At 42.6% G+C, this 22,333-nt stretch overlaps 1 protein-coding gene across 2 annotated transcripts in view; it reads left to right on the top strand.

The window, feature by feature from the left end:
* INTS9 (integrator complex subunit 9) overlaps nucleotides 1-22,333 on the top strand; it is a 126,312-nt gene that overhangs the window by 88,844 nt on the left and 15,135 nt on the right. For both annotated transcript variants that reach the window (XM_023216822.2, XM_023216821.2), the window contains exons 9-11: nucleotides 6,871-6,982; nucleotides 9,175-9,355; nucleotides 17,401-17,461. In XM_023216822.2, the coding sequence (XP_023072590.1) occupies nucleotides 6,871-6,982; nucleotides 9,175-9,355; nucleotides 17,401-17,461 (354 nt within the window). The remainder of the gene's footprint in view (nucleotides 1-6,870; nucleotides 6,983-9,174; nucleotides 9,356-17,400; nucleotides 17,462-22,333) is intronic.

Below are 22,333 nucleotides of genomic sequence, written 5' to 3'. Positions count from 1 at the left end.
ACAGCCAGTCAGTGGGCTATTTCCTTCCCACATAACTTTTGGCCTTGAAGCTAAGACACATGGTTCTCTAGTTTCTAAGGCTCTTGGGTCTTTGAGGGAGAAGGGGAGAAGAGATGATTTGAAAGCAAGGGTTCCACAGGGGGATGTCTGCCTTCAAGCAGTGGTTCTTAACATTTTGTGGGTCATTAACCAACCTGATAGTAATAATCTGATGAGAACTACTCCAAAAAAGTAATAAAGCATTTATGCACATTGACACAGACTTCGCTTTTTATTTCTGGAGACCCTGAGTTTATGGAGTCCTCAGAAGCCAATTGTTATTTATCAGGTTAAGAGTCTCTGGCTTAGAATTTTGGAAAGAATTTGTTTAAGAAATGAAATAAAAGAAAATGAATTGGCATTTTCCACCCAGTCATTCCCTGAGCTTATGATGTTTTATTCTTCACTGTGGGAATTCCTTACCCATGGGGTTGGAAGGCGGTGGTTGGCCTATGAGAAGGTCTCCTAGAGCTGGCACAATTCCCACACCTGTACTTCATGATCCTTTTCCCTTTGAAAGTCAGGGGAATGCTCCTATTGGCTCATTTTCTTGAGGTCTTAAAGAGTCTGGCACTGGTTGGGCCTGGTGACTTGTGCCTGTAATCCCAGCACTTTGGAAGGTCGAGGCAGGAGGATTGTTTGAGCCCAGGAGTTCGAGACCAGGCTGGGCAACATGGTAAAACTCCATCTCTACAAAAAATACAAAACTTAGCTGGCCATGGTGGTATGCACCTGTGGTCCCAGCTACTTGGGAAGCTGAGGTGGGAGTCTCACTTGAGCCCAAGGAGGTTGAGGCTGCAGTGAGCTGAGGTCACGCCACTGCACTCCAGTCTGAGCAATAGAGCAAGATTCTGTCTCAGAAATAAATAAGAAATAAATAAACAAAGACTGGCAGTAATGTAGTTTCTTCTCTTAAATCTAAAGAAAATATCTTAAATTTAGATTTCTTGAATCAGGTTGTTTTTTGGGTTTTGTTTTTTGTTTTTTGTTTTTTTGAGACAGGGTCTTACTCTGTCACTGAGGCTGGAGGGCAAGGGCATGATCTCAGTTCACTGCAACTTCTACCTCCTGAGCCTAAGAGATCCTCCCATCTCAGCCTCTTGAGTAGCTAGAGGTATAGGCACACACCACCATACCAGCTAATTTTTTTGTATTTTTTGTAGAGATGGGGTTTTGCCCTGTTGCCCAGGCTGGTTTCAAACTCCTGGGCTCAAGTGATCCACCTGCCTCGACCTCCCAAAGTTCTGGGATTATAGGCGTGAGCCACCATGCCCAGCCAAATCAAATTTTTAAGAACTAAGGCTGTTGCTAGATAGGTTTGTTTTGTTTTTTGTAATGTTTTCTTCCCCCTGAATTTCCTCAAATGTTATGCTTTTTCTGCAATACTGTGCCCTGATCTGGAAGCTCTACAGTGAAAATTAAACCTAATATATTTGGGGGCTACGGCGGCAGGTAAGCTGAGCTACTAATAGTCCATGGATTGGTTGGAGGTTGGTCCCACGAAGCAAGGAGGGGGAGACCGGACAGTTTACTGGCTCTTCACCTGTTTCTTTCCATGCTTTCTATCTTATTTGTCTTATCTGGCTGTACAGCTTCTCTCTGCAGAATGTTTCCTTCTCTCAGAAATAAAGTATACCATTTATGGTGCATTTGTTTAGTTGTTCATTCATTACCTCATGTAGTTAGTGATATTTCCTAAACTCCTACTTTGGGGAACAGAGTAAGCCCTTAGGCTATAGGAGAAACATGAAATTTACAGAAGTGGTAGTAGTGGGTGAAGATGTGTACATGCAGTACTTTTCTCCAGGGTGCAGGTGATCAGTCAAGTGGATCTGGTGCTTCCATCTCCTCACCTGCCATGACATTATAATTTGTTTCTCTCTGTCTGGACTGCTGTAGGGGCCTTAAAAATGTTATCTGTTTGCTCTCACCCACCTCCTTTGGCAAAATCTCCTGTAATTGCTGTTACCAGAATGTCATTTGCTGCTTCAGAAGGTTGACTCCTCACTGCCCAGTCTGTCAGTGGGCATGATCCTGACCGCTTTGGCCCTTTACCAATTGCACTCTCTTTACTCAACTCCTTTCTCTAGCCCAGAGTACACTCTCCATCCTGCAGTGGTCATGCTTCCTCTCACCTTCCTGACTCCCACTGCACTCTTTCCCAGTGTGAAATTCTCACGTTTCCTACCAGACCGTGTTCTTTTTATTTATTTATCTATTCAGCAAATGTTTGTTTAGCAAATGCTGTATGCCAGGCATTTTGCTAGGCAACAGGGAAACAAAGTTCTTGCCTTCACGGAGCTTCAGAGTCCTGTGGGGGACACAGACAAGTAAATAGTACTTTCAGTTTGGAGTGATCAGTGCTGAGATAGAAAGTATTAGAAGCCCCAGGGCACATGTTAAAGGGACAACCTGGTATTGGGGAAGGGAGAGATGTCCGGGAGGTGTTCCAAAGGCAGTAAGTGACCCAGGCTGTTGAAATTGAGTCTTACGTTTCTTAACCAAGGAAGAAAAGAAAACTGGAGCAAAACATCATCTGCCAAAAGCCATGTGTTACTGACCTCACCTGGCCTGGTGCAGCGTGCTAGTCTGCATTCCTCTTGGCATCTGTATACTCAGTGCAAACTCTGAAAATTTGCATTATACTTTCTGTGGCTTTTTGAAAAATCCTTTTTCTAAAATTATGCATAAATGTTTTCTTCAACTGGATTATAAGCTTCTATGGACCAGGTCTTCTTCTCATGCCTTGTGCCAAGTGTTCAATCTAAATGAAGCATCAGAGGCCCGACACCATGGCCACAGCCCTCTTAGGCTTGGGGTTTATGAAAATATTATTCCTCAGGTTTGCGATAGCAACAGGAGACAGCCAAATGCCTGGGCAGATGGGATGGGTACCCACTGAAACCACACCTCCATGCCAAAGACGGTTTAAAGCCTGAAAGCCAAGCTACAAGTTAAATCTTCGGACTCGGATTGAGAATTTATCTTTCTATTTGGTGCGCTTTTCCCTGATTGATCCCCACCCTTCACCTATTTTACATATACCTACCCTTTCCTACTTAGTTTTCTACATTGTGATACTCACCTTTTATTGGTGTCTTTGCTTTAACCTTTTTTACATACTAACCAATCAGCATGCACTGTGCATCCTCTGCTTGTAAGACCCCAGACTCAGTCAATAATAGGAGAGAACCACCCAACCGCAGGGGTGGGGGACCACCCCCCACATCCCCTGTCTTCTAAGAGCTGTTCCATCGCTCAATAAAATTCTTCTTCACCCTCCTCACCCTTTAATGTTCAGTGTATTCTCATTCTTCTTGGGCGCTGTACAAGAGCTCGGACACCACTGAACACAGGTATAAGCAGTAACAGGTAAGCTGGGGCACACCAGTGAGGCTGAGTGAGGCCCGAGTGGCGAAAAGTATAATGCAAATTTTCGCCAGGGGTCCCCGGCTTGCAAAGTGACCAAGAAGAAGAATCACTTGTTTGTGACTTTCAACTTTGTAAGGTATTTTAAGTTGGTACTTGGACAAGATGGCTTTTTCTTTGTGTGTTTGAACAAAATGTTCCCATTTGCAGCACTCAGTGAGTGGTCATTGACACCAGTAATCTATACATTTGCCCTTTGGTGGTGAAATGGAGATGTTTGAGGTGTCAGCTTGCTTTGGAGAGTGTCACTAAAAGCCTTTTAAGCCTGCTTCATCACAGTAGCCCTGGGAATCAACGAGAAATGTCTCTGAGTTAAGGGCTAAAATTACAAACATCCAGTCCGACCTGATCATGAGGTACCTTACAATGGTTCCAACTCGGCGACATTTGTGCTATAGCACTGCCTCTGTTTGTGTGTTGGCGGTCCTTTAATATTCAAAGGAAGATGCTGATGGCCAAGGTTCAGAGATGTTTTCAGAGTTTGCTCTGTGTTACATGTTTCGTTTTGTTTGAGACGGAGTTTTGCTCTTGTTGCCCAGGCTGGAGTGCAATGGTGTGATCTCAGCTCACTGCAACCTCCACCTCCCAGGTTCAAGCAGTTCTCCTGCCTCAGCCTCTCGAGTAGCTGGGATTACAGGCACCCGCCACCACGCCTAGTTAATTATTTGTATTTTTAGTAGAGATGGGGTTTCACTATGTTGGCCGGGCTGGTCTCCAGTGCCTGACCTTGTGATCCACCTGCCTCGGCCTCCCAAAGTGCTGGGATTACAGGCGTGAGCCACCGAGCCCTGCCTGTGTTACATGTTTTTATCTGGATCGGTAGTTCTTTTGTTTTGTTTGAGAGGGAGACAGTCTTGCAATGCCGGCCAGGCTAAAGCAGAGTGGTGCACACAGAGCTCACTGCAGCCTCAAATGTCTGAGCTCAAGTGTGGATTAGTAGTTCTTCATCTTTTTAGGGTCATGGCCCCATTTCACCACCCATCTAAATTTATGGAAAAGTATACACAGAGGCTGGGCATCATGACTGTAATCCCAGCACTCTGGGAGACCAGAGCAGGAAGATCGCTTGAGGTCAGGAGTACAAGACCAGCCTGGCCAACATGGTGAAAACTTTCCCTACTAAAAATACAGAAGTTACCTGGGCTTGGTGGTGAGCACCTGTAATCCCAGCTACTCAGGAGGCTGAGGCAGGAGATCGCTTGAACCCGGGAGGTGGAGGCTGTAGTGAGCCGAGATGAGAAGAAAAAAGAAAAGTATACACAGGCACACACAGAATTGTATATACCATTTCAGAAGAATCCTGGATCCTCTAAAGTCCCTCATCTCCCTTTAACCCTCGGGATCATTATTGGTTCTTTCTAACAAGGTCCATATAAAATGGTTGCCATTTTAAGCTAACTGCTACCCATTGATGCTTGGTTCCTTTGTCACCATTCTGGTTTCTTTCCAGTTGATACTCGCACATGAGAAATCATCTGAGGCCCCTTACACATCTGCTAAGAATCGCTGTCCTGTACTTCCCTTCCTCTCTTCTCTGGAAACAATGGATGCATATGTATTTGTTGGAGAAGTACAAATAGATGAGTTCTGCGCAAGCAGAGAAAACGCTCTTACATACTTGTGTGAATATACTTGTGCCAATAGAAAATAGAAGCTATTCACATATAGCTGTCTTCACCACTGGCCTTTTTCTGTTTTCATATTAAATGTTTTTCAGGTTATAAAGCTGCTTATAACGTAAGACCACAATTATGTTATTTAAAAAATAATGAAGCTCATGTATCCATGCTTATATATAATAGAAGGTGAAAGGAAAATACTCAAGGCACAGCTACTCGGAGACCACAATGCAGATGTTGAGACTTTGCTATTAATTGGAATTTTATTTATTGCGAAATTGGGTGGGACAGAAAAAAGAGGGATAAGCCTTCTTAGTAAACTGTGTTGCTAGCTTTTTTCTTCTGATGATCCACTGGATATTTTCAATGGAGATGAGGAGAGGATGCATTTCAGATGGAAATCTTTATGAGCTCCCCTGTGAGCTCTCCAGCTTCTTAATCCATGGGCCCTCATTTTGGTTTCTTATTTTAATCCTAATTTATTTAGAAAGGGTAATATTTTTTTGAAATGATTGGAAAACAATCAAAATTAAATTCAAGCTGTGGTGAGTAAAAATAAAAACACAGCATCCTAAGAATCACATAGTAGTGTGCCCTGGGAGTTCCTAGTTCACAAGAAGATCAAGAACCTATGAGACTTACAGAAGTCATCTAAGAGAGATGGGTCAAGAAATAGCCCCATTTTATAGGAAACTCAGCTCAGAGCCATTACTGAGGTCATGAGGCTGGTCATGGAATTGGGAGTAGATTTGACCTTCTAGTTCCCAATCCAGGGTTCTTCATGGCTTCTGTGCCACTGGGATTTAGTGTAAATCTCCTTACCTCTTTGAGTCCCAAATTCCATATTCCCATAGTGTATGCTTATTTCCTGTGCTTCAGAGTTATTTTAAGAATCAAATTCTGTAATGTAGGCTTCTCAAAATGTGATCCCCCAGGCTAGCAATGGCAGCATCTCCTGGGAACATGTGAAAATGCAGATTCTCGGCCGGGTGCGGTGGCTCAAGCCTGTAATCCCAGCACTTTGGGAGGCCGAGACGGGCGGATCACGAGGTCGGGAGATCGAGACCATCCTGGCTAACCCGGTGAAACCCTGTCTCTACTAAAAAACTACAAAAAACTAGCCAGGCAAGGTGGTGGGCACCTGTAGTCCCAGCTACTCGGGAGGCTGAGGCAGGAGAATGGCGTAAACCCAGGAGGCGCAGCTTGCAGTGAGCTGAGATCCGGCCACTGCACTCCAGCCTGGGCGACAGAGCGAGGCTCCGTCTCAAAAAAAAAAAAAAAGAAAATGCAGATTCTCAGGCCCCATCCCAACCTGCATCTGAAACTCTGGGAGGGACCCAGCAATCCGTGTTTTAGCATACCCTCCGGGGGATTCTGACTCACATGAAGCTTGAGAACCACTGATGACGTGTGAGATAGCATTTTGAAGCGAAGAAAGCATTACAGAAATACAAGATACCTTGTTTTAATGGAGGTAAAATGTATATATGGTGAAACATAAAGATCTTAAATGTGTAAAACTGAATTTTGATAGAATCACTGCCCCAGTGAAGATACAGAACTTGTTCATCCCTGCATAAAGCTTCCTCTTGCCTCCTGCCATCAGTCCCCACCCAACTTAGGCAGCCAGTGGTTAAGGACAGACTATTCCTTAGAGAACGTAAGAGAACTCGATGATGGGTTAAACATAGAAAGAGCAATGTCTGTGTTCTCTTATTCTTTCACTATTTGTAGGTAATGCTTCTTTTTAAATTACTAACCATATTTCTGTGTTCTTTTTCAGCCCATGGACCAAGCTTCTCTCAAAAACAGTGATGTTCTTGTCCTGACAGGGCTTACCCAGATCCCCACTGCAAACCCAGATGGCATGGTGGGAGAGTTCTGCAGCAACCTAGGTGTGCAACCATCTCTCATCTTACGTTGGACACTCTATCTTGCATTTATTTTACAATAATAAATATACTATTTTACAGTAATGGGGGAAGGAGTGCTTACAGGGTAGCAGTTGTCAAAGAAGGGAGGCAGTACATCTTTGCAAATAATAGCACAGAAAAGAGTGTTACACTTTGAACTCACAACAGCAATACAGTGAACAGATATATATATATATATATATATATGTATGTTTGTTTGTTTGTTTTTGAGACAGAGTCTTGCTCTGTCACCCAGGCTGGAGTGCAGTGGATGATCTTGGCTCACTACAACCTCCGTCTCCTGGGTTCAAGTGATTCTGCCTCAGCCTTCTGAGTAGCTGGGACTACAGGCATGTGCCACCACACCTGGCTAATTTTTGTATTTTTCGTAGACACAGGGTTTCACCATGTTGGCCAGGCTGGTCGGGAACTCCTGACCTCAGGCGATCTGCCCACGTTGGCCTTCCAAAGTGCTAGGATTTCAGGCGTGAGCCACGGCGCCCAGCCATACAGGTATATTTTTTCCCCACTAATATTTGGTTGGTTTTATTCTTTCTTCTTTTGGAGAAAGACTAAATTAAGAGAGGTATGGGGCATTTTCTACCTGTAAGAAATTTATTTTCCTTCAGATATAACTGTCACTAAATCTGAGTAGCTGGGACTACAGGTGCCTGGCTAATTTTTGTATTTTTAGTAGAGATGGGATGGGGTTTCACTATGTTGGCCAGGCTGGTCTCGAACTCCTGACCTCATGGTCCATCCGTCTTGGCCTCCCAAAGTTCTGGGATTACAGGTGTGAGCCACCATGCCCAGCCTCTCTTCCTCTTCTTACAAGGGCATGAATCCCATCATGGGGCCTGCACCCTCATGACCTCATCTAAACCTGATCACTTCCCAAAGTCCCTGCCTCTCTGTACCATCACAGTGGGGGTTAGGCCTACAACATAAGAATCTTGTGGGGGACATACATATTCAGTCCATAACAGCTAAGTTAATAAGCTCAGACTTTCAGCTCTAGCAACTTTAAGTGATATTACTTCTGCTCTAGGAAGAAGAAGTGGTCATCTTCTTATATTTACATGGAAGGCACTGTTCTTAGAAATTTCACTTGGCCATGCTAATAAACATAGTCTGTTTTTGTTCTATGATACTAACCCAAAGGTAATTTATTTGTACCTTAGAAAAATAATTGGACTAATCTCAAATAGTCTTGGTTTGTATGTTTGTTTATAGTCTAGAATCATCTACTCGAACTTTAGGCTTGAAAGGAACCTTACTTCTAATTCAGTCTCCCAAAGTGGGGTCCACTAACCGCATTCCTTAAGACCAATGGGATTACTTATTAAAAATGCAAATTCGGGGGCCCTACCTTAGACCTGGTAAGTCAGAATCTCTGGGGAAAGGAGACACCTAGAAGAAAAGTTGCATTTTCAACATATTCTCTGACATTTTCCATGCAAACTGAAGCTTGAAAATTACCGATCTCATTCATTCTTTTCATGTAACTGATGCCAGGGAAGGTTGTAGTGGCTTTTCCGTGGTCCTGTGGGTTGGGACAGAGGTAGGATTTGAGCCAGGCTCTTGAGCTATGACCAGCTATGTTGATTTTCTTCACTGTACCCTACTCTAATACTATACTCTAGCAATAGCAAGTCCACCAGCACTCAAGTTACAGCATCTAGGTGAGCCTAAGTACTTAAAGTATGGGGGATTTTCCTGCGGACAAACGTTAATGAAAGAAAATACTACTAACTCCTGCAGACAAACGTTAGTCAAACAGAAAAACTTGGCCTGTTTCCTTATATGTTATTCAGCCATGTTCAGAGACTGAACAGAGACAAATCCAGCAAATTTTTGAGCAGGATCTAAAACAGGAAAGAGCTTGGAGGCTCTGTCCTGAAGCTCAGCTGCCATTGGTAAAAACCCAAACCCCTAATCACATGCTCTATTCCCAGGGACCTAGATTAGACAGTGATGAGAAAATCAGTATCAGCCTGTAGCATCCCCTGCTTTGATGTGTTCTTCAAAAGAAGCAGGTTATTAGACAAGCGAGTGAATCATAAAAACAAATGTTGGAAAACAAGTGCAAATCTTATTTTACAAGTTACAGTCTATCTTTATAACACTGCCCTCTTGATACGATGTTTTTTCTCCTCTGGCATCCACTTTTCTAGCTCTGACAGTCCGGAATGGAGGAAACGTGTTGGTTCCCTGCTACCCTTCTGGAGTGATCTATGACCTCCTGGAGTGCCTGTATCAGTACATCGACTCAGCTGGGCTCTCCAGCGTCCCCCTCTACTTCATCTCCCCTGTGGCCAACAGTTCACTGGAGTTTTCCCAGATCTTTGCTGAGTGGTATGTCAGTGGTTTTTTTCTATGAATTTTATTTGATTCAGGACATTCAAGCAGTAAGAATAAAAATAATCCTGTTTTTTCTCACATTACTATGGAAATTTCATTTTGTTGTTTTTCTTGTCTGTGATAAGATTGCATTATTAAAAGCGAAAACTGTGGCATTGCTAAGTTTAGAATAATAGTTGTCAAAGAGGGAAGCATGTAAGGCAGAGACTTACCTTAGCCCAGCACTTTCAAAATTGGTAACAAAAATCTTATATACTTCTCATATGTCACCCTCTGCCTGTTACTTGGTGAAATGACATTTTAAAAGTTAAAAAATTTTTGAAGCCCAAGCTCATATTGTCTAAAATGTATAGTACCAAATCTGAGAAGAAAAACTAGATTTTTTTAAGTTGCAATAGTATGATATTTGACAAAATTTTATTATATCAGAAAATTGATCAAATCCTAGAGTTGGCAAAATATTAAACAATACCAAGTTAGTGAACCTTTTTAGGGTCATTTAGATGCATGTTTGAATGTAACTCACCTGACCAAAAATAAAGGGAGAAGTGGGAAATAACTTTTACAATATCCCCCAATGGTGCCTTAGAATGGTGCTTCCCAAACGTTCTGGGACTGTGACACAGGCAGTCTAGGGTGCATTTAATCCCTTTTAGTCATGAAGTAACCAGATAGACACAGCACATACTGAGTTTCTAATTAAAAAGTAATTTGTGCATCACCTTCTCGTAACATATTCCATTATGCTGCCCCCAACCCTTGCTTTTTTAAAGTACTCTTTTCATTCCCTTCTGTGGTCTTTTTTTCTAAACCCCACCTGTGTTTAGACTCATACAGGCTTCTCTATCCCATGTACAAATTATTCTTCTCTGTCACGTTCTTTTTCTATTTGTTTGTTTTAAGACGGAGTCTTGCTCTGTCGCCCAGGCTGGAGTACAGTGGCACGATCTTGGCTCACTGCAACCTCTGCCTCCTGGGTTCAAGCAATTCTGCTTCAGCCTCCCGAGTAGCTGGGATTTCAGGCACCCGCCACCATGCATGGCTAATTTTTGTATTGTTAGTAGAGACAGGGTTTCACCATGTTAGTCAGCTGGTCTCAAACTCCTGACCTCAGGTGATCCGCCTGCCTTGGCCTCCCAAAGTGCTGGGATTACAGGCGTGAGCCACTGCGCCCGGCCCTTTGTCACTTTTTATTGGTACCCAGTGAATTTTATCCTTTGTGAACAGGGTCTCATTTTTCCCAGCAGGGGAAGGTCATCTTGAGTAATGAGCAGTCTACCCTCAGTATCACTTGCACATTTAATCAATGTGCTCTGAATTTCTGCTTCTAGATCCTTAATAAAAATACTGAAGAAGATAACTCCCTGGGCCAGCCCTGCGGGCTTCTGTGCTTGGATCCCAGCAGGGTGTGCACTCTTCAAGTCCAGTTTTCACCCACCACATATGTTTTATGTTGTTGGAATATTTTATTCAACAGAAGTCGAGAATACAAAAATGAGAGGAGGTTGTTTTTGTGTTTCTGGTTTTTAGATATTTGTTAGTTTCTAATATACATGTAATATGTGTTTACTATAGAAAAAAATTAGAATTATAGAAGACAGTAAAAAAAAAAAAAAAACTGACCCCGGCCAGGCACAGTGGCTCACACCTGTGACCCCAGAACTTTGGGAGGCCGAGGCGGGTGGATCACCTGAGGTCAGGAGTTTGAGACCTGCCTGGCCAACATGACGAAACCCCATCTCTACTAAAATACAAAAATTAGCGGGGCGTGTGGTGGGTGCCTGTAATCCCAGCTACTTGGGATGCTGAAGCAGGAGAATCACTTGAACCTGGGAGGCAGAAGTTGCAGTGAGCTGAGATCACGCCTTTGTACTCCAGCCTGGGACAAAGGGAGACTTCATCTCAAAAAAAAAAAAAACTGACCCCATAATCCTGGTATCCAGAAATAATTCACCACTCTTAGCATTCTGATGTATTTCTTTTTCCTATATCAGTATCATACTGAATATTTAATTTTGAATCCTGCTTTTAAAAATTAAATATTAGAGGCCAGGCACAGTGGCTCATGCCTGTAATCCCAGCACTTTGGGCAGCTGAGGTGGGTAGATCACGAGGTAACGAGATTGAGACTATCCTGGCTAACACAGTCATACCCCATCTCTACTAAAATTACAAAAAATTAGCCAGTTGTGGTGGTGGGCACCTGTAGTCCCAGCTACTCGGGAGGCTGAGGCAGGAGAATGGTGTGAACCCGGGAGGCGGAGCTTGCAGTGAGCCGAGATAGAGCCACTGCACTCCAGCCTGGGTGACAAAGCGAGACTCCGTCTCAAAGGAAAAAAAAAAATTAAATATTAAAGCATCAAATCTTTAAGAACATAAATTTTACATGACTACATTATTCCATCATTTGTACATCGTTTGTATATAGTATGATGTAGTTAACTATTTCTTACTACTGGATGGAAGGGCTTTTCCCAATTTTTTTGCTTTTCGTAACAAATGTTCAATTAATATTATCTGTATATATGATGACGTCTTTTGCTTTAGGTAAATTACTAAAAGTAGAATTACTGGAATAAAAGGTATAAATAGTTTGTAATGCTTATTATCTGAATCTAAATTGCTTTCCAGAAAGATTTTTCTGTAAATTGTTCTCTTCTTGCCCATTTACTTGTTAGAGGTTTTGTACATCACTCATACATTTATTTGAACTCCTTATATATGTATTAAGGATATATTTAGGTAGACTTTTTTTTCTTATTTTGGCACATTTTTGTCTTTGTTTTTTTTTCCAATTTTTAAATAATAAACTTACTACTTTGGAATGATTTTAGATTTACAGAGAAGTACACAGATCGTGCAGAGGGTTCCTGTATACCTGTTACTCAGTTTCCCCTAATGTTGATGTCTCACGTGACCATGTTCATTCGTCCAAATTTTTAAAATAACATTAGTACCCTTTTTTTTTTAAAAAAAAAATAGACGGAGTCTTGCTCTTCTCGCCCAGGCAGGAGTGCAATGGCACGATTTCAGCTCACTGCAACCTCTGCCTCCTCAGTTCAAGTGATTCTCCTGCCTCAGCCTCCCAAGTAGCTGAGATTACAGGTGCACACCACTATGCCCAGCTAATTTTTGTATTTTTTAGTAGACACAGGGTTTCACCATGTTGGCCAGACTGGTCTTGAACTCCTGACCAGGTGATCCACCTACCTTGGCCTCCCAAAGTGCTGGGATTACAGGCGTGAGCCACTATGCCTGGTCTAAATAACATTAGTACATTATTATTTAACTCTGATCTTTATTGTGATTGCACCAGTTTCTCCACAAATTTTTTTTTTTTTTTTTTTTTCTGTTCAGGATCCAATCCAGGGTCCCACATTGCATTTAGGCCTTTGGTTTTTTTGTTTGTTTTTTTGCAATAAGTTTTTTTAGTTTTTTATACTGATAATTTTAGTCTCTTTTGCAGTTTCTTCTGTTGATATCTTTAGAAAATTCTTGCCCGATAGGTGTCACATGGCTAAATATACTTTCTTTCAGTTTTATTGTAACTTCTTACTTTCTTTTTTTACATTATCCCTTAACTATTTTATCTGGAATGTGTTTTAGTATAGAGTATGAAGAGAAGCATTAACTTTGTTTTTTTCCCAAATAGTCACGTAGTTACCTGCCCAAGTACTATTTACTGAATAATGTTAACTTTTTCAACTGACTTGTATTAATGTTTTATGCCAGACTTTCATATGTACTAGATTTTGTTTCTAGACTACCCTGATTGAGCGATCCATTCATTCTTTGACCAACATAATGCCAATATATTTTAATAACTGCAGCCTCACTTATAATTGTACTCAGTGGTAAAGTACATTTCTCCATTATTTTTCTTAGTCAGAATTATTGGAGCTATTTTTGCTTACTTATTTGTGTGTAAGAATTATAGAATCACTTTGCCAGTTTTCAGAATATCTTTTTGAGTCCACAAAACCTATAAATTACAAATCAGCATCTTTGCAGTAGTTTTCCCATGCTGAGACATAAGATGTGTCTCTGTCTTTTAAGGCTTACACATATTCCTCCCATAGACTCCTAAACTCAGAGATCATATTATTCTTGTTTCCATCTGTAGTTTTATTTAGTTCAATCCATAAACCTTTAAGTGCCAAAGCACTGAGGATACAAAGAGGTCCCTGACCTTGAGGAATGTGTACCATGAAGGAAGAGGCAGCTGTGTAAACCTCTTACCACTTGGAAATAATGTGATGGAGATATATACACACATACCCACGCACACACCTATGTATATGTGTGTGGTATTCAGAGAAGGGGTGGTGACCCCATTTGGGGGTTTAAGAAAGGCATTCTGGAAGGAGGTGCTCCTGAAGAATGACCAAGAATCAGCCAGACAGAAACCCTACTTAAGGATGAGCTGGGTGGGCTGCTGGGGGTGATAGTGTGGGTCAAGAGGATAACACAGGCCAAGACATAGATGGGAGGTTTGAATGGTTTGGTTCGTTCAGAGAACTATCCATAGTTCTTTATTGTTACAGTATGAAGTTCAGGGTGGGGAGTGGCAGGGTACGAGGCTAGAGGGATCCTGTCCATGGTAGGGATTCATTGGAGAATTTTAAGCAGGAAATGAACATGATTATATGTGCATTTTATATAGCGCCTTCTGCATTTATGTGAAGTTTGTTGGGGGTGGTGGGAGTGGGTGAAACTGAAGTATAAGACAATAGTCTTTGCAGAGGCTGTGGGACAGAAGACTGCAGTCTCTACCATCCTGGAGGAAAGCAAGGCAGGAACCGATTTGAGAGGCAATTAGGAAATACAACGGGCAGTACTTACTGGTTACTTGATACAGAAACGGTAGCAATCGAGATTGACACTGCAATTTCTAGTGTGGTAGATCGTGTTGACCCCAAACAAAATAGATTCTATAAAGGAAGGGTAGGTGCATACAGCAGGGTGGTTAGCTTAGTTTGATTTTGTCCCTGAGGGCATTCACGGTGCCTGAGGCAGGGGATGTGCAGGTGAAACTTGTCCAGTTCAAAGATCTGAGAAGCCCAGGCTAGAGTCACAGGTTGGGGTGTCCTCAGCATTGAGGTAGTTGAATGGCTGGGATTGCCACAAGAATGAATGGGATTGCCTGGGGAGAGGATTTCAGGTTAGAAGAACAGGCAGTGGGAAAAAGGATGGACTTAAGTAATGCCTGCATTTTGGGGGTCAGTAGAGAACAAATATTTAGGAAAAGTGTGAAGACAAATAGTTAAAGAAATAGAAAGAGGCCAGTCAGGATGGCTCACACCTATAACCCCAGCACTTTAGGAGGCCAAGGCAGGAGGATTGCTGGAGACCAGGAATTCAAGATCAGCCTGAGCAACATAGCAAGACCTCATTTCCACAAAAGATTAAAATATTAGCAGGGCATGGTGGTGCATGTCCATAGTTCCAGCTACTCAGAAGGCTGACACAGGGGATTCTTTGAGCCTGGGAGATTTCTCTGTATTTCTGTTTCACTGTGCCGTTCTCTTTCATGCAGCCTTGTTGTAAAGCACCCTTTCTCCCTAAATAAGGAACTCAGTTACCAAAATGGATAGCTGCTAGCTCCAGACTTGCATTAACTTAGCAAGTCCCAGCCCCCCACGCCAGGACCACCACAGCCTGTTCTGAGGTTTGGCTTCCTCCCTTCTTTGGTGTTCTGAATGGGTGCCTCACAGCCTGGCTGCTCTGTGCTCAGCCTCAGGCCCGGCCTGCTGTCCTGGGCTTACTCCCTGCTACTCTGGTTCCCTGGCTCTGTGTTTCCCATTCTCATGGGTTCTGCTCTGGCTTCTGCATGGTACTGCTTTGATGCCTGCAGAAGCCCAGCCCCTTGCTATCCAGTGTCTGTCCCTGCTCCAAGCTAAAGAGCTTGGTTGTTTGGGTTGGTTTTGTTTTTGCAGGGATGGAGATGGGAGGGAATAGCTCTTGAAAGACCTCTCTGATCTTTTGTGGGGTTTGGAGTGTTGGTTGGTTGGTTGGTTGGTTGGTTGGTTGGTTGGTTGGTTGGTTTTTGAGACAGGCTCTCAGTCTGTCACCCAGGCTGGAGTGCAGTAGCACGATCACGGCTCAGTGCAGCCTCAGCCTCCTGGTCTCAAGCAATCCTCCCACCTCAGCCTCCTGAGTACCTGGGACTACAGTTGTCACCATCATGCCCAGCTAGTTTTTGTACAGATGAGATTTCATCATGTTGCCCAGGCTGGTCTCAAACTCCTGGGTTCAAGTGATCCACCCACCTTGGCCTTCCAGAGTGGTGAGATTACAGGCCTGAGCCACAGTGCCTGGCTCTGATCCTTTGTTGAACAATCAGTGGAAGAGTGTGTGGTACCTGAGGTCTGGCCATCAGGGAGCAGGAGGGTCTGTCACATTCCCAATTAGAGATGATCCTGGAAGTGTCATTTATTCTTCACTCTTCTGATAATCTGGTATACACAGATCTCCTTTTGAACTCCAGCAGCTACCCCCAGAAGAAGCAAACTCTAATCAGGTCCTTCAACCTCTGTCTTAGAAAGACAGAGTCGCTGTCTGCTGTTCCTGCATGAAGATTCTAGAGCAGAGCATGGAGGATCTGTTAGCAGAACTGGCCTAAGTGTTATGTAGGTGGGCTTCACAATCTCTAATCATATTGTAATCTCTTCTGTATCCCTAATCTCTGCCTTTAATGGATGTAAGATAATGTCCTTTGGAACAATAAAAATAAGTTTAGAACCAAGCACTTATGTTTGTCTCCCTGAGCTAGAAGTAAAGACAGAACTAGTGTCTATTTAGATAATATAAGGTAACCCTCCAAAAGCATCTTGCTCTTCCATATTTATATCTTCCAAGTAGGGTATACAGTGATTTTTTTAAGCCAAAGTTAAATGAAACTAAGGGTAGGAAAAATTAGATACAATGTATTAATACAAAATCCATGCCCTGAAGTCCTGAGCTCCTCCCCTCTAAGTAGGACATTTTTTTTAAATGTCAAACCTGCACAACACTCACATATATTGATTTATCAACTAAACTTTTTGCCACATTTGCTTTATCCAGACATCTCAGTATTGTGAAGTCATAACTGACTAGGAAAAAGCAAACGTAAATTACCAAAAACATTCACAGTGTCTCTAGCCCATGATCCTTTGTTCTTCTCTCGTTGGAGTTAACAATGCTGCTGTTAAAAAGAGTGTGTGGGCCAGGCACAGTGGCTCACGCCTGTAATCTCAGCACTTTGGGAGGCCAAGGCGGGTGAATCACCTGAGGTCAGCAGTTCAAGACCAGCCTGGCCAACATGGTGAAACCCCGTCTCTACTAAACATACAAAAATTCGCCAAGCATGGTGGCAGGTACCTGTAATCCCAGCTACCTGAGAGGCTTTGGCAGCAGAATCGCTTGAACCCAGGAGGCAGACGTTGCAGTGAGCCGAGACTGCTCCATTGCACTCCAGCTGGGCAACAAGAGCAAAACTCTGTCTCAAGAAAAAAAAAAAAAAAAGGGTACATAGACAAAAACAGGAGCCATGTCTCAAGATGTAGATCACTTTCTTTGTGAAATTGGTCACAACTACATGCACTGTGGTATCTTGGATTGGATCCTGGAACAGAAAAGGGACATGAATTGAAAAACGAGTGAAATCTGAATGAAGTCTGGAGTTTAATTGATTGTCACATCTTGATGTTAATTTCTTAGTTGACGACTGTGCCAGTCATATCAGATGTTAACTCTGGGGACATAGGGTGAAGGGAACATGGGAACTCTGTACTGTCTTTGCAGCTTTTCTTTAAATCTAAAATTATTCCAAAATAACAAGTTTATATTTTAATAAAAAATGTATTGAGAAATTTTCTAAAGTTTAAAACAACGCAAGATATGTCTGTGTCTGTAGGCACTGCCTTTCATTCACGGTGAAACTCGCTGGCAGCAAATTTAAATGTCAGTATTTAATATTTTCACTGCTGCCTCTAGGTGGCAACAGATGCCACTGTGTGCTCTTCCTCACATACTGCTGTGTTTTTCCTCTTTAATAGGCTTTGTCACAACAAACAGAGTAAGGTGTATCTTCCAGAACCACCTTTTCCTCATGCAGAGGTAAGAAAACAAAATCACTAGGACACGGAAAGGAAGCAGTGTGGATAACCTGAAGCAGATGCAGACAGCAGGTCGTTAGATAAAACAGATCCCCAAGTAAACCTGTAGACCCCTTTGCCTCCCAAGTCAGACACAGGGAAGTATTTTAACTCAAGCTTCACTTGTTTTCCCTCTATTAACACTTTCTGTTGCACACGTGGAGCAGCCCTTCCCCGAAATGCTGGGGGCCACAGAATTGTTTCAGACTTGGGATTTGGGAATATACTTACTGGTTGAGCATCCCAAATTTGAAAGTGTGAAATCAAAAAGCTCCAGTGAGCATTTCCTTTGAGCATCATGTTGGTGCCCAAAAAGTTCAGATTCTGGAACATTTTGGATTAGGGATGCTTAGCCTGTACTATGTTCATGCAATTCGTAGCCTGCTTCTGTTCTACTGACCGCATGAGGAATTTTATTTTGATACATACTACTACCTTTTTGAATTGGGTTTATGTATTGGCAGAGTGTTCTTTCCAGTTATGTCAGTCATATATGTACATTTTTAATGATGAAAATAACATTTCAGTTCAAAAAATAAAGGCTTCTTCCTCCCTCACAGAACAAATGGGTGTTTTCCGTATAGCTGAATACCCAGCTTTGTTGTCAGGTTCTTCTCACCCAAGGGTATATTATGAACATTTTTCTGTGTTTCATGTTATTATTGCTCTACTACAATGAAGCTAACACACAGTAGTTACTCCTCTTTTTGGTTATATTTTCACTCAAAGGTTGTCTAAATTGGTATCACCACCTTAGAAAACTGACAGTTTCGGCCATGCGTGGTGGCTCACGCCTGTAATCCCAGCACTTTGGGAGGCTGAGGCGGGCGGATCACGAGGTCAGGAGATCGAGACCATCCTAGCTAACACGGTGAAACCCCGTCTCTACTAAAAATACAAAAAAATTAGCCGTGCGTGGTGGCAGACGCCTGTAGTCCCAGCTACTCGGGAGGCTGAGGCAGGAGAGTGGCCTGAACCTGGGAAGTGGAGCCTGCAGTAAGCCAAGATTGCGCCACTGCACTCCAGCCTGGGCGACAGAGGGAGACTCCATCTCAAAAAAAAAAACTGACAGTATCTGCTAAAGCTGAACAATGCACTCTATGCCTCAGCAGTTTTGTTCCTAAAGTATACATCAAACAAATGCATAGAGATGTTACCAAAAGACACACACACAGATCTAGAATTTGGTCAGGTGTGGTGGCTCACAGCTGTAATCCCAACACTTTGGGAGGCTGAGGTGGGAGGATCACTGGAGGCCAGGAATTTGAGACCAACCTTGACATAATGGCAAAACCCTGTCTCTACAAAAAAATACAAAAAATTAGCCGGGTGTGGCGGCTCATGCCTGTAGTTCTAGCTACCCTAGAGGCTGGGGTGGGAGGATGACCTGAGCTGAGGGAGTTTGAGGCTGCAACAAACTGTGATCGTGCTACTGCACACCAGTCCGGGCGACAGAGCAAGACCCTGTCTTAAAAATAAATAAATAAATAAACTTTTTGGTAACAGTACTGAAATTTACTCAAATGCCCATCAACAATGGAATAGATTTTGTGGTATAATCACACAATACCTTACATCACTGTGAACAAATAAGCTCCAATTACATGCAGTGTACATAAACTTCACAAACATAATGTGAGTGAAAAATCCAGATATAAAAGAGTAGATATGGTATGATTTTATTATATAAAAGTTCAAAACACAATAAACTAATCTGTGGTATTAGATGCCAGTGTGGTAGTGATCCTGGAGGGGAGGGGACAGTAGTGACAGAAAGGGGACAAAGAGGGATTTCGGAGGAGCTAGTAATGCTTCATTTCTTGATGTACATGTGCTCACCTTGTAAAAAATCCATCAAGGTGTACAGAGTTAGATATAAGGAAAGAGCAAAGGCCGGAATGAATCCTGTGCTGTTGGATAGAATTGATGGTATTGGTGTGAAGTCCTATTTTCAATATATGTAGAGAGACACAGAAAGAAATACACTTGTGCATGTGTGTGTATGCATGTGTCTGTGCACATACGTATCTTCCAACTCTGGCCAGAGAGAGGGCCTGGGAGAGTTACATGCCACTAACTGAGGAACACATTTAGCTCCCAGATGTCTGTTTCTAGATACTATTCTCCACTAAAAGGAACCAGGCCTCTTTGGAAAATACAACATGAGGCTGAAAGATCTTGCTGTGCGCTCAGAGAATGATGGGTCAGAAGCCACATCTGAGATCACTGGAACATCAAAATAAATAATGCTAGTAATGAATATAATCCATTGAATAACAGAAACTCCCACATCCATAGTGAGGTAACTGAGTACGTAGGCAAGAAGGGAGAGTTCTTCCAACAGTAAACTCACATAATTAATGTAGGAAAGAATCTTAGAATTAGAAAATCACCATTTGGCAGCCACCGCAGTTATAATTCATTCCTGCAAGAAACACCAGTGGGTGCTAAAACCAACAAGTGAAAATTGTATGAAGAACTAGATCATTTATAGTCCCAAAAAGTGTGTCCCCACAAAATTCATGTTTATTACAAAGAGAGAAATAGTAACTGGAGTTTGGACAAACTTGACATATGCAATCAACGTTAACATCCCCAGTAATTGGACTAATTGACACTACATGGCTCTTAATGCAAATTATTGAGAAAACAGCATGATTTCAGTGATCCTGCTGCTAAAAATGCCTCACCTGAATCTAATGAGCATTCAGACCCAAGTTGAGGATGCTCAACAAAATAACTGATCTGTACCCTTCGAGAATGCCGGAGACCTAGAGGACAAGGGAAGACTGAGGAACTGCCAAGAGAATGAAGAGTTGTGGCAGATACATGCACTCCATGGCCATGGGCTGGATCTGGAAATGGAAGAACTTGTTTGTTATCTTGTTTGTTTGCTATTAGGCGCATTGATAACAGTTGGTAAAGTCTGAATGGGGCATGTAGATGAGAGGGGGCAGTATTGTGTCAGTGTTCATTTGCTGCTTTTGATAAGTGTACTGTTACAATACATCCATGTTAACTGTGATTATCTCCCCACTCATTTCTTTGTCAAAATTATAACCCTTCCTCAACTAAGGCAGATAGACTGTTTTTACATAGAGCATGTCAGTGCAGATAGATACGTTTAGGAATTTAGTTTTAGAGTTTTGTTTTAGAGTTAACTATTTAACACGTATTTCAACAAATGTCCTGCTAATTACTTTAAATGTAATTGCTGTTTTCATACTGTAAAGGAGAGATCTTTTATGAACCAGGATGCCAAGTAGAAGGTTTTGAAGAAGTTAGTTTTTGGTTGCAGTAGTCTAAATAGTATTTCAGCAGCCAGGGTTTTTGCAAGCTGTGTCAATGCCATAGTGAAATACAGGCTAGAAATATTATAAAAATGTCAGAAAATTAAGTGTGGCAAAACATCTTGTGGTGGACTTTGCTCTTGAAAGTCTATTTTGCTTCCTTTGCAGTCAGCCTTGCTGTAGAGCTTGTTTCCTAGGAGTGTGATCACATTCTCACTCACGCACCTGTCACAGATGACCTCTTGCCATTTAGAGTTAGGAATGTGAGTACACTGGTCGCACCATCAGGGTTCCTCAGGTGCACCTGTCATTGTTAGGGCACGAGGGAGTCGACCCTTGGTATTGTTACCATTGCCCATGAGAAATGATGGTTCTGCCCTTAGTACTGGTAACAAATTACTGTCCAGAATTCCTGCCCCACAGCTTCATTTCCACTGGTCAGATGCAGTAAGTTGGCTAGAAAGGTAGATCCAATTGGCAAAAAATGAATTTATCTTAGTTTCTGTGCATTGATCAGTAGAGCTACAGGAACTATAGATAATGCTTAAAAGTGACTTAAGTGTGCAGAGACCTGCTGCTATTCTTAGAATCACATTCATCATCTTGACATCTCTGGATACAATAGATTCCTTTTGACAGCCGCTCACCCATTTAACTGAGACAGTTAATGATTTTGGCCATATAGATTATAAAAAGAATGTCAGTTTGACTTGCAGACTACCTGGAAGGAAAGTGGGAATTCGATGTTTGCTCCGGCTTTACTATTCATATTCCATCCAAGCATGCGACAGCTGATAAAGATCTCCGGGATAGTGTTAATGTCTTCCTAATACAACCAGGTCTCTTTAATTAAAGATGAGGTCTTCAAGGTGAAGAGAGTTTGGCTTCTGTTTGGGGTGTGTCCCATTCTGACCACATCCCCACTCTTAGGGTGACTTCATTTGCACTTCAAGGTGTTGGCCAGGGCCCTCTCATGCACCATGTGTGGCCACAGGATTGAGCCTATCACAGGCCATTGCTTTATCCATGAAACAGCCTCCCAGAGCAGTGCTTCCTTTGGCCTGGTTGATATTTAGGGTCTGTGAAGTCTGGGTGTCTGCCCTCTGGATACTGGGGTGGGGCGAGGAAGCCTGGGTGGCAGGCACAGTGTCTGAGGCATTACGAGATGCCATCTACTCGTAAGTGTCTTTGCTGTTGCCTTGAATGGGCCTGGCACTGGGAGATGATTGCCAAGTGTTGTGCTGTAGGGGTGACTCTTGGTTCAAAACATACACTTGAAAGAATGCTTTGAGGCTGCGAGGTACCTTTTTTTTTTTTTGAGACAGAGTCTTACTCTGTCGCCCCGGCTGGAGTGCAGTGGCGCGATCTCGGCTCACTGCAATCTCCGCCTCCTGAGTTCATGCCATTCTCCTGCCTCAGCCTCCCGAGTGGCTGGGACTACAGGCGCCCGCCACCTCGCCCGGCTAATTTTTTTGTATTTTTAGCAGAGACAGGGTTTGACCATGTTAGTCAGAATGGTATTGATCTCCTGACCTTGTGATCTG

The sequence above is a fragment of the Piliocolobus tephrosceles genome, chromosome 7, assembly GCF_002776525.5.
Source record: "Piliocolobus tephrosceles isolate RC106 chromosome 7, ASM277652v3, whole genome shotgun sequence".
NCBI lineage: Eukaryota > Metazoa > Chordata > Mammalia > Primates > Cercopithecidae > Piliocolobus > Piliocolobus tephrosceles.
Note: the sequence above shows the minus strand (reverse complement) of the source record. Positions and strands in the feature narration are given on the sequence as shown.